This window comes from Pimephales promelas, chromosome 9, assembly GCF_988280905.1.
Source record: "Pimephales promelas chromosome 9, fPimPro1.hap1.1, whole genome shotgun sequence".
In the NCBI taxonomy this organism is placed as follows: domain Eukaryota; kingdom Metazoa; phylum Chordata; class Actinopteri; order Cypriniformes; family Leuciscidae; genus Pimephales; species Pimephales promelas.
Genome location: NC_142777.1, coordinates 38113973 through 38128861, shown reverse-complemented (window position 1 = coordinate 38128861; position 14889 = coordinate 38113973). Strand labels below are relative to the sequence as shown.

Below are 14889 nucleotides of genomic sequence, written 5' to 3'. Positions count from 1 at the left end.
TTTACCTCTTGTAACCACAGCCACGTCCAACTGATCTGAGGGCGCGGGCGCTTCGGTCTGCGCATGCACTGGAAAGCGTCGGAAGTGATCTTGCATTTTATTATTTATAGATTCTTACATTGAACTTGTTTATATCCGTGGCCTCAGATGAGCCTAAACCAGAACCTCTCTCTTTCAGGGGAACCGTGGAGGCTCGGTTCGTCTACGTCTTCGTCCTCGGCATCTTGTTCACGGGCGTGAAGGACCTGTTGCGCTCGCAGCTGATGTCATCAGCGGGGGACAGTGGGCGGCTGAAGAGCAGGGGATTGTGGGAAGTGTACAGTGGCGTGGTGTTACTGGTGGCTCTGCTCTTCAGGGCTCATAACTTGCCCACGCTGGCCTGCTGTCTGCTCATCCAGACCATCATGGCCCAGTTCATCTGGAGGAAGATGCACTACGACGCCGCTCAGACCACCATCATGCACTACTGGTTCGGCCAGGCGTTCTTCTACTTCCAGGTAATGAGGAGACGAGAAGATCTAGTAGAGCTCTAGTTCGTATGTTTTGCTTGTAATATGCATGATAGTAAGCAACTAGTTAACAGGGCCGGATTAAGAATTCAGAGTGTGTGTGTGTGTGTGTGTGAGAGAGTGTTTAAGAGAGTGTGGGAGTAAGTGAGTGTGTGTGTAAGCAAGTAAGGCTCATAAATGGTGCTTTATTGGCCAATTATCATTTAACGCACCAGAGCATGGAATTATGAGCTTGACAATGACATCATCATCAGAGGGACAGTCAGGGTCAGTGTAACTGAAGTGTTGAAGGACGGGTATATTCTTCTCTCTCTCTCTCTCTCTCTCTCTCTCTCTCTGTAGTCATTAGGCAGGAGGAAGTCATCGTTAATTGTAAATTGTCACATTGATTTTCAGGCCAGGTTTTTTTCCCGCCCACACTGACATGGCAAACGAGCATGAAATAATGGGAGTGAGAGAGGGGAGAGGGGAGGATTTTCCCACAGACCGTTCCTGGCGTGACACACACGACACACACACTCTTGTGAGCCGCTGACAGGGAAGAACAGGATCTGTTGGTTTATTTCTTCATCCATCCATCAGCCGAAACCCTCACAGTCTATCAGCACTTCCCTAACCACACCTGAAAGTGTGTCAGTGAGTGAGTCAGTGAGTGAGTCAGTCAGTGAGTCGGTCAGTGAATCGGTCAGTGAGTCGATGAGTCAGTGAGTGAGTCGGTCAGCGAGTCGGTCGGTGAGTGAGTCGGTGAGTGGGTGAGTGAGTCAGTCAGTGAGTCGTTCAGTGAGTCGGTCAGTGAGTGAGTGAGTGAGTCGGTCAGTGAGTCGGTCAGTGAGAAAGTCAATGAGCCAGTGAGTGAGTTGATGAGTCGGTGAGTGAGTTAGTCGGTCAGTGAGTCGGTCAGTGAGAAAGTCAATGAGCCGGTGAGTGAGTTGATGAGTGGGTGAGTGAATCAGTCAGTGAGTCAGTCAGTAAGTCGTTCAGTGAGTCGGTCAGTGAGTGAGTGAGTTAGTCGGTCAGTGAGTCGGTCAGTGAGTCGGTCAGTGAGTTAGTCGGTCAGTGAGTCGGTCAGTGAGAAAGTCAATGAGCCAGTGAGTGAGTTGATGAGTCGGTGAGTGAGTTAGTCGGTCAGTGAGTCGGTCAGTGAGAAAGTCAATGAGCCGGTGAGTGAGTTGATGAGTGGGTGAGTGAATCAGTCAGTGAGTCAGTCAGTAAGTCGTTCAGTGAGTCTTTCAGTGAGTCGGTCAGTGAGTGAGTGAGTGAGTCGGTCAGTTAGTCGATCAGTGAGTCGGTGAGTGGGTGAGTGAGTTAGTCGGTCAGTGAGTCGGTCAGTGAGAAAGTCAATGAGCCGGTGAGTGAGTTGATGAGTCGGTGAGTGGGTGAGTGAGTTAGTCAATCAGTGAGTCGGTGAGTGAGTCGGTCAGTGAGTGAGTGAGTCGGTGAGTGGGTGAGTGAGTCGGTGAGTGGGTGAGTGAGTTAGTCAGTCAGTGAGTCGGTCAGTGAGACAGTCAATGAGCCAGTGAGTGAGTTGATGAGTCGGTGAGTGAGTTAGTCAGTCAGTGAGTCGGTGAGTGAGTGGGTGAGTCGTTGAGTCGGTGAGAGGGTGAGTGAGTTGATGAGTCGTGAATGGGTGAGTGAGTTAGTCAGTCAGTGAGTGAGTCGATGAGTGGGTGAGTGAGTCGGTGAGTCAGTCAGTGAGTCGTTGAGTGAGTTGGTGAGTGAGTCAGTCAGTGAGTCACTGAATGAGTGAGTGAGTGAGTGATCGAGTGTGTGTGTGTGAGTGAGTCATTGTGCAAGTGTGAGTGTGTGAATCATAATACTGCTTATCCACATTATTTTATTATTATCTGTGAATGTTTGTGACTTCATCCACCTATGACCCCCCATTTAGGAAACCCTGGCTTTTATATACAGTAATGGGTTTTCCCAAAGCCCCTGAAACAAAGTATTAGAGGAGTTAGTCCATTCATATACAGTTAGAGTTTAAAGATGTGTGTTAGCTGTGTGTGTGTGTTGATGTGATGCGTGTATGTTCAGGGAAACTCTAATAACATCGGGACGGTGGACATCTCTGTGGGTTTCGTGGGTCTGGAGAGTTATGTCGAAGCTCCTGCTGTTTTCCTGACGGCGCTGAGCACTTACGCAGGACCTCTGCTGTGGGCCTGTCATCTACTGTGTCACCTCAGCTCAGAGAGAGACAGGTAACACACACACACATTTACTCTCTCTCACTCTCACACACACACAATGGATAATATTCTTCACATATATTTCAAATTGTTGTAATAATTCACAAGCAGCAGAAACATTCAAATCTCTCGCTGACTCTGAAGTTTTGTGTATTTGCATGTATTTGTTTGGTAGACGCTCGTATCAGAAGCACTGAAGGTGTTTTATTCAGAAATCGTGCGGTGTGACCTCAGCATTGTTAGTCCTATGAGCTACAGGAACGCTTCAGAGAACAGCGTAGAGTTTGAATAGAGCTGATGCTGCCTCACACACTCTTTTTGAAGCCCAGAGTGGGCGGAGCCGGCCGTCGCCATCTTGGCAGCGTCACTCCCGGATAAACGAAAATGTGCAGCGAGACGATTAGCTGAGGTGACGCTAACAGACAAACGGCTAGCAGTGACATCAGCAGCAATCCACCGGTCACTCAAGTGGCCACGCCCTTAATTATGCACAACTTTAAGGCTTAATATAATTTAAATGGATGAGTTATAAAAACATTCACCCCTCTCACAGTCGTCATGAAGGGCGAAATTAGCGATATAGACCAAAAGACTGTAAACATGTTTTATTCTGCTGTAAAGTTGGCCATTTTAACATGGGGGTTTATGGGATTGACTCTCTTCTGCAGCGCCTCTAGTGGCCAGTCGATGAACTGCGGTTTAACTCTCTTCAGTGTTGAATGCCTCTTGGTTTTAGTACATAGTTTAAGAAAGAACATTTGGTTTTTATGTAACATGGCCCCTTTATATAAAGTTTTATGCAATAGTGCTGCAACAACCTTTTCTATTAGAAATACTGCAGTGCAGTGAAACAAAAAGAGCTTAAAATGACTTATAGAGCAATAAGAGCGCTTGTATAGTTGTTACAGGGACATCCGTAATAAAACAAGTATCTGAGGAAACCTCTTCTTTGGTTTTCTTCACTCTCAGACATTTGTGCTGCAGTTTTTCAAAAAAATCAAATTCTCAACATTTGTATAACTTTAAAATAGAAGACAGAAAAAAAGACAGTTTTCAAAGATTCCAGCCACATCCACATATCAGTAATGTTAATTACAGAGCATTATGGGAATATTAATCAGTGCTAGTCTTCTTAAGATAATTGTTTTAATGGCGCTTGAAGTGATCTGTCAGTGCGGATCGGGAGTTATTAGAGCTCGAGCTGGTAATGATGGTGCAATTAGAGACACTCACAGAACAATGAATAATGCAAATCATGCCGAGACGATCACACTTCATCCATGATACACACACACACACTCTGGTTTTTACGCAATGAGATTATTCTTTAACGAGGTCATTTTATGAGGAATATAATTTCCCGTGTCTTTTGAGGTAAAAGAGTTCAATGTGCCATCAAACAGCAACTTTCACACTCTAGACTTGCGCTCGCGAGACCTCTCTGGCGTCAGACGGGAACGATAGATCGCACACATGATCGACGCGCCGCGGAACTGGTGCGGTTAATAAAGGAGATCTGTAGGACAGAGACTGTTATTATTACTGAACAGAAGAAGAACTGAAGATAAGAGTGGTTGTGTCTTTGTGTAGCAGCCACCTATCTATCTGTCCATCCATCGATCTGTCAGTCTCTCTATCCATCCATCCATCCGTCCATCTATCCATCCATCCATCCAACAATCCATCCATATATCCATCCATCCATCCGTCCGTCTATCTTTCTATCCATCCATCTCTCTATCCATCCATCTATCTATCCATCCATCCATCTATCCATCCATCTATCTATCTATCCATCCATCTATCTATCATTCGTCCATCAGTCTATCTATCCATCCATCCGTCCGTCCCTCCATCTATCATCCATCTATCATCCATCTATCTATCTCTCTATCTAACCATCCATCCATCTATCATCCGTCCATCCATCCATCCGTCCGTCCATCTATATCTCTATCTATCCATCCATCCATCCATCTCTCTATCCATCCATCCGTCCGTCCGTCCATCCATCCATCCGTCCATCCGTCCATCTATCCATCCATCTATCTCTCTATCTATCTATCCATCCATCCATCCATCCGTCCATCTATCCATCCATCTATCTCTCTATCTATCAATCCATCCATCCATCCATCCATCCATCCATCCATCCGTCCATCCGTCCATCCCGTCCATCTGTCCATCCATCCATCCATCCATCCATCTTTCTATCCATCCATCCGTCCGTCCATCCATCCATCCGTCCATCCGTCCATCTATCCATCCATCTATCTCTCTATCTATCCATCCATCCATCCATCCGTCCATCTATCCATCCATCTATCTCTCTATCTATCTATCCATCCATCCGTCCATCCATCCATCCATCCATCCATCCATTCATCCATCTATCTATCTATCTCTCTATCTCTCTATCTATCTATCCATCCATCCATCCATCCATCCATCTGTTCATCCATCCATCTGTTCATCCATCCATCAATCCATCTCTCTATCCATCCAAATGTCTGTCCGTCTCTCTCTCTCTCTATCTCTCTCACACCCTCTCTCTTTCTCTCTCTCTCTCTCTCTCTCTCTCTCTCTATCTCTGTCTACATGTACAAAATTGCAAAGTATGTATACAACTCTTTATTTATCTCATTATAAAGTCTGTCCCTGTGAGTCTAGAAGATTTCCCCTAAAGTGCTGTCCAACTAGCGCCTGATAAATGGCCGTCTTAAGTGGTCAGACATTCAGTCTGACATATATAATTCAGCATGCTCAGTCAGCAGTGTCACTACAGCACACACACACACACACACACACACACACACACAGGGTCCAGGAAATGCGCTTTGATCAATACTCCTCTTTCAGGAATCCCAGCGGGCACGACTGGCCCGTCCCTCATCCGAGCCGAACGTTTACACAATCCATTTGAGAGGAAGAAATACGCAGGCTTGTTAGGAGATATTTCATTTCCTCCGAGGCAACAGGTGCTTTGTGTTCAGGGATATTGAACCCTGCAAACAATCTACTACCCCGAGTGTCTGACGTGTGGATTTGAATTGCAAATGCCTTCATCCGCCGGCAAACTCCCTTTCTGTTCAGAGATATTTCTGACAGTCACAGGAAAAAGATTTTTGGCAAATCCGCAGCGGAGGCTGTGCGGTTTACAGATGATTTGCTGTTAGTATGAGGTCTAGGAATCAGCCGGTGGACTGTTACGTCTGCTGGGACAAGCAACCTGTCAATCAAAATGATGGGGCAGTCAAAACTGGACTGAGAAATGACAGATTTTGTGTTAAATGTGCTGTTGCTTGACATGTTTCACAGGAAAACCAACACTATCTCACGACCAATTCGTACGAATTCGACGCATGATTAAAAAGTGTCTAATTCGTACTAATTTGTACGACCTCACTCGTACTAATTTGTACGATTTGTCTAAACCCACGTGATGGTTAGGTTTAGGGGCGGGGTAAGGGGTAGGTCATTCGTACGAATTCATACGAATTGGCCAATTCGTAAAATATGTACGATTTAGCAAAATCGTATTAATTCGTACGAGTGAGGTCGTATGAATTGTTACGAATTTGCCACTTTTTAATCATTCGTCGAATTCGTACGACTTGGTCGTGAGATCGGGTTGGGAAAACCTGTTTGGTGCAAACTCCACAATTTAGATAAACCTATTCAAAATGGGCTGACGTTCTTCATGACATGTTAGCTAAGGCGAATTTCCCCCAAATAACATAATTAATTTGCACCAGTAGATGTAGATTTCAAAGCTATAGGTTAGGGTTCCTACATCATTTCCATCATTTGATCTAAAGTTGAGTGAAACATTCAGAATTTAAAGGGAAAGTTCACCCAGATATTAAAGGTCTGTTGTTTGCTTACTCTTATGACAGTCCACAAAAACGCGATTATGTGATCGCTGAATTCAATGCAAAATCAGCCAAAGTCCGCATATTTATGCGGGGGCCGCATTTTTTCAAATACGCCTCACTTTCGCCACATAAATTGCCGATTTCCGTACAAAATATACAGGGTTTGCATAATTTCATAATCCTCGCATTTTCGTTGCAAAAAAAGTCACATGTATCTTAGCAGAAAGTTGAAAAATGTTGCGTTTGCTTCACACGAGCAGCCATTTCCCCCTGTTTCCATGGAAACGTTATGAAGTGACGCAATTACGCGACGCCAGACAGACTCACGGAGGCGATTGACATCTCACAAATCGAACTCGTATAACTGTCTGTCACACGTTCTACCGTCACATCGTTACTTAATAAACAACATAAGATAAAAGAAGTAGCATCAAACAGAAATTACCCGCACACATGGGGTGTTCGAGGCGCACATATAACACTGCAGAGAGCTCTTAAAGGGGCCACACCTTATTTACAGTCTTACAGTCTGAAATAAAACAAGATGAGAAATTAAATATTCCAGCACTTTCTATGATGTAGTATGCTTGCTTATCAAAGGAAGTAATAAGAAATGACTCTTACATTAGCCTAGTGAGAACGGGATGTTGGGGGAATCACTTTTTTTCTCTTTTTCATCAAACCGCAATTTTTGCAAATTCCTGCAATTTCATCGCATAAAATTGCATAAATATCCCGCATATTCCATCGCATTTTTAAGGAAAACGGGCCGCGTAATCAATCAATTTTTGCCCGCAACAATCACAAAAAAACTCTGTGTTTTTCTGGAAGGACTGAATATTATTATGGTAAATGTTATATATAAATCGCAATTTTTTTTCACAAATTTTTGGAAATTACCACCACAAAATCAGTCATTTTGATCGCAAAAATCAACAAAAAAAATCGTGAAATCCTGGAGGGACTGTTATGAGTCCAAACCTGTATGACTATTTTAAAAACAAATAAAAATGAACTGACTTATTATATAAGTAGTCCATTTAATACACGTTCTAAACCACATCATTTTTGGGTGAACTGTCCCTTTAAATGTGTTGTGTTGTCTCCTTTCAGTCTTTAACTTTTGCTAATGTATCTCATAACGTAATTCAAATTCCCGGATTAGTTTCCAGGTTGCTATCTCGCTTATCCTGGTCCTCTTTCACTGTCACATAGTGAGTGTAATTACGCCGGAGAGGAAATCGTCCGGAAAGAGGGGGTTTCTTAGAGGCCAGACTCGACAATCCCCGTCGATGGAAGAATTAAGAAGTTTAAACTCTCAACAAAACATGCTCGCGTGGAGAGCATCTTCAGCTCACGCAGTCACGCTGTTTGTGAAAGATGGGATCTGCATGCGTGATTATTTTCTCCTGATGTTTTTCTTGTCATTTCAGTATTGACAAACCACTGTGTTTACCACTTTTGGGGATTCTGCAATATTTATGTCTCCACAACAATAAACTTCCATTTTGACTGCAAGGCTGATGTCAGAATGCCTTTGACTCGTATCTGCAGACACTGGAGCTTTTTTGCTGGTTGCCGCTGTAGAAACTGCCCTACATCCAAACGCATGTGAAGACGGAATGAGGGCGTTTGTTCCGTGGAGAAGCTGAACTCTCGGGGTGGGAGTCATTGATTGATTTGCCCAGGGCGAGAGAGAAGATGTCTGATACAACAGCCTGAAATCCAGGAGTCTGGGGTCTATCGTATGAATAATACTCTTGTTCTTCAGGCTGAGACACAAAGTATTGGTTCAAAACTGGAATTGTAATGATATAGGTTGGACCAGCCTAACCCACTTCAGTCCATTCTTCAACAGTCCAATCAAATTCATTCCAAATTATTCTTGTCTAGTCCAGTGCAATTTAGCCTAACCTACTTGAGTCCATACTGGCCCAGTCCTGCCAATTGTTGTCAATTTCAGTCCAGTCTAGCTCACTCCATTCTGTCATCAACAGTGCAAGGTAGTCCAGTCCTGTTTTGTATGTTGAGGTCATCTAATCGAATCCAATTCAGTCCATCAACTCCAATCCAGTTCACTTAATTATAGTCCAGTCCAATTCAATTCAGTCTAAAATCAACTCCAGTCCAGTTCACTTTCAATTCAATCCAGTTCAGTTCATTAAAGTTCAGGATGCCCATTCTAGACCAGTTCAGTCAATTCTTGAACAGATCAATCAAATTAATTCCAAAGTAGTTTAGTCTAGTCCAATGCAGTTTAGCCTTTGTAAGTCGCTTAATTCGGATAAAAGCGTCAGCTAAATGAATAAATGTAAATGTCTAGCCCACTCCAATCTGTCATCAACTCCGGTCCAGTTCAAGTTTATGATTTGAGGTCATCTAATCTAGCCCATTTCAGTCCATACTTGTCTATTCAAATTCTGTCCAAAGTAGTCTAGTCCAGTCCAGTTTTATAGTGAGGTCATCTAATCTAGCCTAGCAACTTCAGTTCAAACTAGCCCAGTTCTGCCCATTCTAGTCCATTCCAATCCAGTCTAGCCCACTCCATTCTGTCATCAACTCTTGTCCAGTTCAGTGCAAGATAGTCCAGTCCTCTTTTGTAAATTGAGGTCATCTAATTTAGCCTAGCCCATTTCAGATCATTCTAGTCCAGTCCAATCTAACTCAGTCTATAATTAACTCCAGTTCAGTTCATTATAGTCCAGTCCAATTTAATTCAATCCAGCTCAGTTCATTTTAGTCCAGTCCAATCCAATTCAATCCAGTTCAGTTCATTATGGTCCAGTCCTGCCCATTCTAGACCAGTTCAGTCAATTCTTGAACAGTCCTATCAAATTCCTTCCAAAGGAGTTTAGTCTAGTCCAATGCAATTTAGCCTAACCTACTTCAGTTCATACTAGCCCAGTCCTGCCCGTTCTAGCCCATTGCAGTCCAGTCTAGCCCACTCCATTCTGTCATCAACTCTTGTCCAGTTCAGTTTATAATTTTTGCTCATCTAATCTAATCTAGCCCATTTTAGTCCATACCTGTTTAGTTTATTCAAATTCAGTCCAAAGTAGTCTAATCCAGTCCAGTTTTTAAGGTGAGGTCATCTAATCTAGCCAAGCCACTTCAGTCCTACTAGCCACTACTAGCCCAATTCTGCCCATTTTAGTTCTAGCCCACTACATTCTATCATCAACTCCAGTCCAGTTCAATGCAAGATAGTCCAGTCCTGTTTTGTAAATTGAGGTCATCTAATTTATCCGTCCAGTTCAATCCAATTCAGTCTATAATAAACTCCAATCCAGTTCAGATCATTTAAGTCCAAACCAATCCAATTCAGCCCGAAGTAGTCTAGTCCATTCCAGTCTATCATCAACTCCAGTCCAGTTCAGTTTATAGTTTGAGGCCATCTAAACTAGACTAGCCAACTTCAGCCCATACTAGTCCAGTCCTGTCCATTCTAGTCCATTGCAGTCCAGTCTAGCCCAGTTCACTCCGTTCAAATTCAGTCCAAAATAGTTTAGTCCAGGCCAGTTTATACAGTAGGTTGAGGTCATCAAATTTCATGTTCAGTCCGTACTAGACCAGTCTTGCCCATTCTAGTCCAGTTCAGGCCATTCTTGTCCAGTCCATTCAAATTTTGTCCAAAGTAGTCTAGCCCATTCCAGTCTATCATCAACTCCGGTCTAGTTCAGTGCAAGGTAGTCCAGTCCTGTTTTTTAAATTGAGGTCATCTCATTTAGTCTAGCCCATTTCAGATCATTCTAGTCCAGTCCAATCCAATTCAGTCTATAATCAACTCCAATCTAGTTCAGATAATTTAAGTCCAGTCCAATCCAATCCAATTCAGCCCGAAGTAGTCTAGTCCATTCCAGTTTATCGTGAACTCCAGTCCAGTTCAGTTTATAGTTTGAGGCCATCTAATCTAATCTTCAGTCCAAACTAGTCCAGTCCTGTCCATTCAAAATCAGGCCAAAATATTCTGGTCCAATTCAGTTTATATGATGAGGTCATCTAATACATCCTAGCCCACTCCAGTTCATGCTAGTCCAGTTCAGTTTATTATAGTCCAATTCAGCCCAAAATAGTCCAGTCTATCGTCAACTCCAGTTCACTTTATAGTTTGAGGCCATCTAATTTAGTCCAGTCCTGCCCATTCTAGTTTATTACATCCCATTCAGTTTAAAGTAGTCTAGTCCAATCTAGTCTATAATCCACTCAATCAGTTCAGTCTAATTTAGTCTTGCCAATTCCAGTGAAATCCATTCCAGTCATTATTATCTAGTCTAGTCAAGTGCATTCAGTCTCAGTCTCAATAAGTTTGCGACTAGACTTGCTAATCCGACATCTGTCTTAATGAATGCGTCACAGACGTTTGTCGTGAAACATAACACACAATCAAAGCTCAGTAAAGGAAGTAATAGCTTTTCCATTATCTTTAAATGAGCAATGAACCACAGTCAATGAGACCTGACGCTTTTATGACTACAGTATTGATATAATGACACTTTATTCTGCTGTCTTTCAGGGCTGTAATGGGTCTCGGTCATGGCAGCTATTGCTTCGCGCTCCTGCGGTCCATCCCGGTCGTGTTCTACGTGGTTCTGGTCACCGCTCTGCGATACCACCTCTTCATCTGGAGCGTGTTTTCTCCCAAACTCTTGTACGAGGCCATGCACACCCTCATCACCACCGCCGTGTGTCTGTTTTTCACCTTTATGGATCAGGATCGCTCAGCGAGACCTTGAACACAAAGCCAGAACCAAAGCCAAACTCAGGTACAGAACAAAAGGAAAAAGAGATTAAAATATAATTCTACTGCTGTGAAATAGTTCAGAGCTGACATGTTTGACTGACTTATTTCTGTGTACGTGATCAATGATTTTGTACATTTTTTTGGGAGGTCATCAGCGATGACATGACTTGTGGGTGTACATATGATAATCCCTCTCATCCTCTATGCAGTTTTCTTCCTAAAACTAAAGAAGAGTGTAATTCTTTTGAGTATTTTGCCGTTTCTGTTCCTGACCGTTAGGAATAGTTAACTCATGTAAACTCATCACGCACTTGAAAGCTTTAAGGGATCTTTAAAGTGTTTTAAATCATATCTAAACACAACTGCGCGTGACGTTTCTGTTGGGAATGTGAATTGTAAACCTATTGATGTTGGGTAAGAGTGTTTTTTCTTTATCTCATTCTCAGCGCTTAGATCTGGTTAATAATAAAACATCCCTTTTTTTGATTGTGAGTCATTTGTTTCTTCGTGCTTTTCCTCTCTGTTGAGAACTTTTTCTCCAATTAGACGTCTGATTTGTTTTGATCTGCTGTGTACAAGTGTTCAAGTTACTTTAATCAATTAATCAGTGACACTAACAGCGAGTCGCCCGGTTCCTATCTTCATCACAACGTGCCGAGTAAATCTCAATGGTTGAACATTTCGCTCAGCATAGATGTATGAAGAGTTCAGATGCAAAAGCCTCTAAATGCCATTTGAAATTTTCTTCTTTAATGATGATTTTCATCAAGTTCAGTAATTTCACTTAAATAACAATTAATAGGTAATTATCATTGCCATTTAAGTGAAATCACTGAGCTTAAATATACAAGCTTGATAAAAATCATCATTCTAGAAGAAAATTTCAAATGGCACTTCGAGGCTTTTGCATCTGAACTCTTGGTATATTCTCTGATTTGCTGTGATTTTGTTGAATCAAACCGTTTTTGAGTTCAGGACCCTTTCCATTTAAATTATAATAATAGTTCTGCAACCAAATTTTTATTTGTATCAATTTTCATCAATGTTTAGGGTCGAATTGGATCAATGTAATATATTTTTGCTGAAAAAAAGTACTTTTTTTATCTTACTAATCCCAAACTTGTAACATCTGTCACATCATCTTTATCAGTGCAAGTTTGTTTTAAAATCAAAGAATATCTAATCAAATATATCCAGCTTTCACTAACTCTCTCAGTACTTGCTTTGAAGCAGTCGTGGGTCGGCGGGTGAAAGAACGGTGAAGCGAGACCAGCATCTGTGACCTCTGGATTTAAACCTGTCCACCATCATCATCATCTTCATCATCTCTGTCTGGTGTCCTGCTCTCTGAGCTCTTATCAGTCGTTGAGCATGTGTTGATTCCTTTATTTTCTTCTTGTCTTGGTTCCTCTCTTGAGCTGCCGACGCAGACAGCTGACGTCGGGGGTTTTCTATTATTATAATCATGTTTAATTAAGACAGGACTGTAATACAGTATGTGGAAAAAGTGAGAGAGAGAAGCATTATAGAAATACACTCACCTAAAGGATTATTAGGAACACCACACTAATACTGTGCTTCACCTTAATTCTACGTGGCGTTGATTCAACAAAGCGTTCTCTAGAAATGTTGGCCCATATTGATAGGATAGCATCTTGCAGTTGATGGAGATTTGTGGGATGAAGCTCCCGTTCCACCACATCCCAAAGATGCTCTATTGGGATCCTCTCTAGAGTTATGTTTGAGCATTTTGCTAAATATATACACCATATTACATATGCATTATAATCATAATGTTTTTAAATATTTAATGCATATTTGAATAAATCTGGCACGTTTTTTTTATGACAGCCACCATTTAAATGTTTTGATTTCATATAATCTTCTTATTATAAAAATAAATAAAAGTGTAATTTAAAAAAAAAAAACAGTTAATTATTACCTTCATATTAGGCTAATGAAACCTAGTAGGCTAGACTCCCATAGTTTACAGCATTAGTTAAGAGATTTGATTTCCTGGAGAAAATTAGCCATTTATTGTAAATGATATCCAAAAATAAATATTGAATGAATCGAATCGGAATCGAAATCGAATCGAATTGTGAAATTTGTGTCAATACCCAGCCCTACATTTTAGTACAGTCAACTCATTGTCATGTTCAAGAAACCAATGTGAAATGATTTCAGCTTTGTGACATGGTGCATTATCCTGGAAGTTGCCATCAGAGGTCCATGGTGGCCATAAAGGGATGGACAACAATGCTCAGGTAGGCCGTAGCATTTAAATGATGGATCCATGTTCTTATTCTGTTTACGCCAAATCCAGACTCATCAGAAACAGGCGACATTTTTCAGTCTTCAACTGGCCAATTTTGGTGAGCTCTTGCAAATTGTCGCCTCTTTTTCCTATTTGTAGTGGAGATGAGCGGTACCCGGTGGGGTCTTCATCCGCCTCAAGGTTGTGTGTGTTTTGTCTTCTTCACAAATGCTTCACTGCATACCTCGGTTGTAACGAGTGGTTATTTCAGTCAAAGTTGCTCTTCTGTCAGCTTTCATTTATTTACATGTATTTGCCTTTTTGTAAATGCCTTACATTCAGGGTTAATACATTATACTAGTTACCTTGTTTTCCGAGAATAGCCTCGGGTCTATACTCTATATGTAAATTATGTTCTCTAAAAACGACTATCAATATCTTGTGCAATTTTGCTTCTCAAGTAAATATATGAAGAGTTCAGATGCAAAAGCCTCTAAGTGCCATTTGAAATTTTCTTCTAGAATGATCATTTTTATCAAGCTTGTATATTTAAGTTCAGTGATTTCACTTAAATGGCAATGATGATTACCTATTAATTGTTATTTAAGTGAAATTACTGAACTTAAATATACAAGTTTGATAAAAATCATCATTAAAGAAGAAAATTTCAAATGGCGTTTAGAGGCTTTTGCATCTGAACTCTTCATATCTTCCTTTTAAAGGTGTTTTTCCAGTAAAAACAGTGATAGAACAGCTTCTCGTTCTGACTTTCACAGTGTTTATGTCACTCTCCCACAGAGAGATATTCTCCAGCATCATGTGATGTGTTGTGAACCCCTCTCTCTCTTTCTGTGTGTGTGTGGATAAAGTTTCTCCATTTAAACTCTCTTTTGAAGTGTGTGTGTGTTTGTAGGTTTAAGCACCTGGAAAAGCTTTCATCGTTCTGAGCCTCAGCAGGATTTATGGGATACGTGTGTGTGTGTGTGTGTGTGTTGCGAGTGTAATAACTGGGCTGTCAAGGAGCCAAAGGTTTGTGTTTACGAGAAGAATGAAGCTTACAGAAGTGTGTGTGTGTGTGTGTGTGTGGCAGGTAGAGATAGTGATTTCCACTTATTTAAGGACGGGACGAGGGCGAACGTCTCTGCCCAACCGGACGTGACTTCCTCTCAAACCTGTGGTGAACACACACGGCCTAAAACACACTTGCTTGTGTTTCTGGACGCTTTCCATCTGCCCGGTTTCTGGTTAGGTTTTTATTTCATATTAACGGTTATTTAACGCTGATTAACATTATTAGCTTATGGGAATATCAAATAACACA

At 41.7% G+C, this 14889-nt stretch overlaps 1 protein-coding gene across 1 annotated transcript in view; it reads left to right on the top strand.

Moving 5' to 3' along the window:
- The window catches only part of pigg (phosphatidylinositol glycan anchor biosynthesis class G (EMM blood group)), a 102359-nt gene extending 90562 nt beyond the window's left edge, over positions 1-11797 (top strand). The window contains exons 11-13 of the mRNA XM_089135121.1: positions 179-497; positions 2544-2707; positions 11084-11797. Coding sequence (XP_088991247.1) covers positions 179-497; positions 2544-2707; positions 11084-11303 — 703 coding nt within the window. The 3' untranslated portion in view covers positions 11304-11797. The remainder of the gene's footprint in view (positions 1-178; positions 498-2543; positions 2708-11083) is intronic.
- Positions 11798-14889: the final 3092 nt, after the last annotated feature.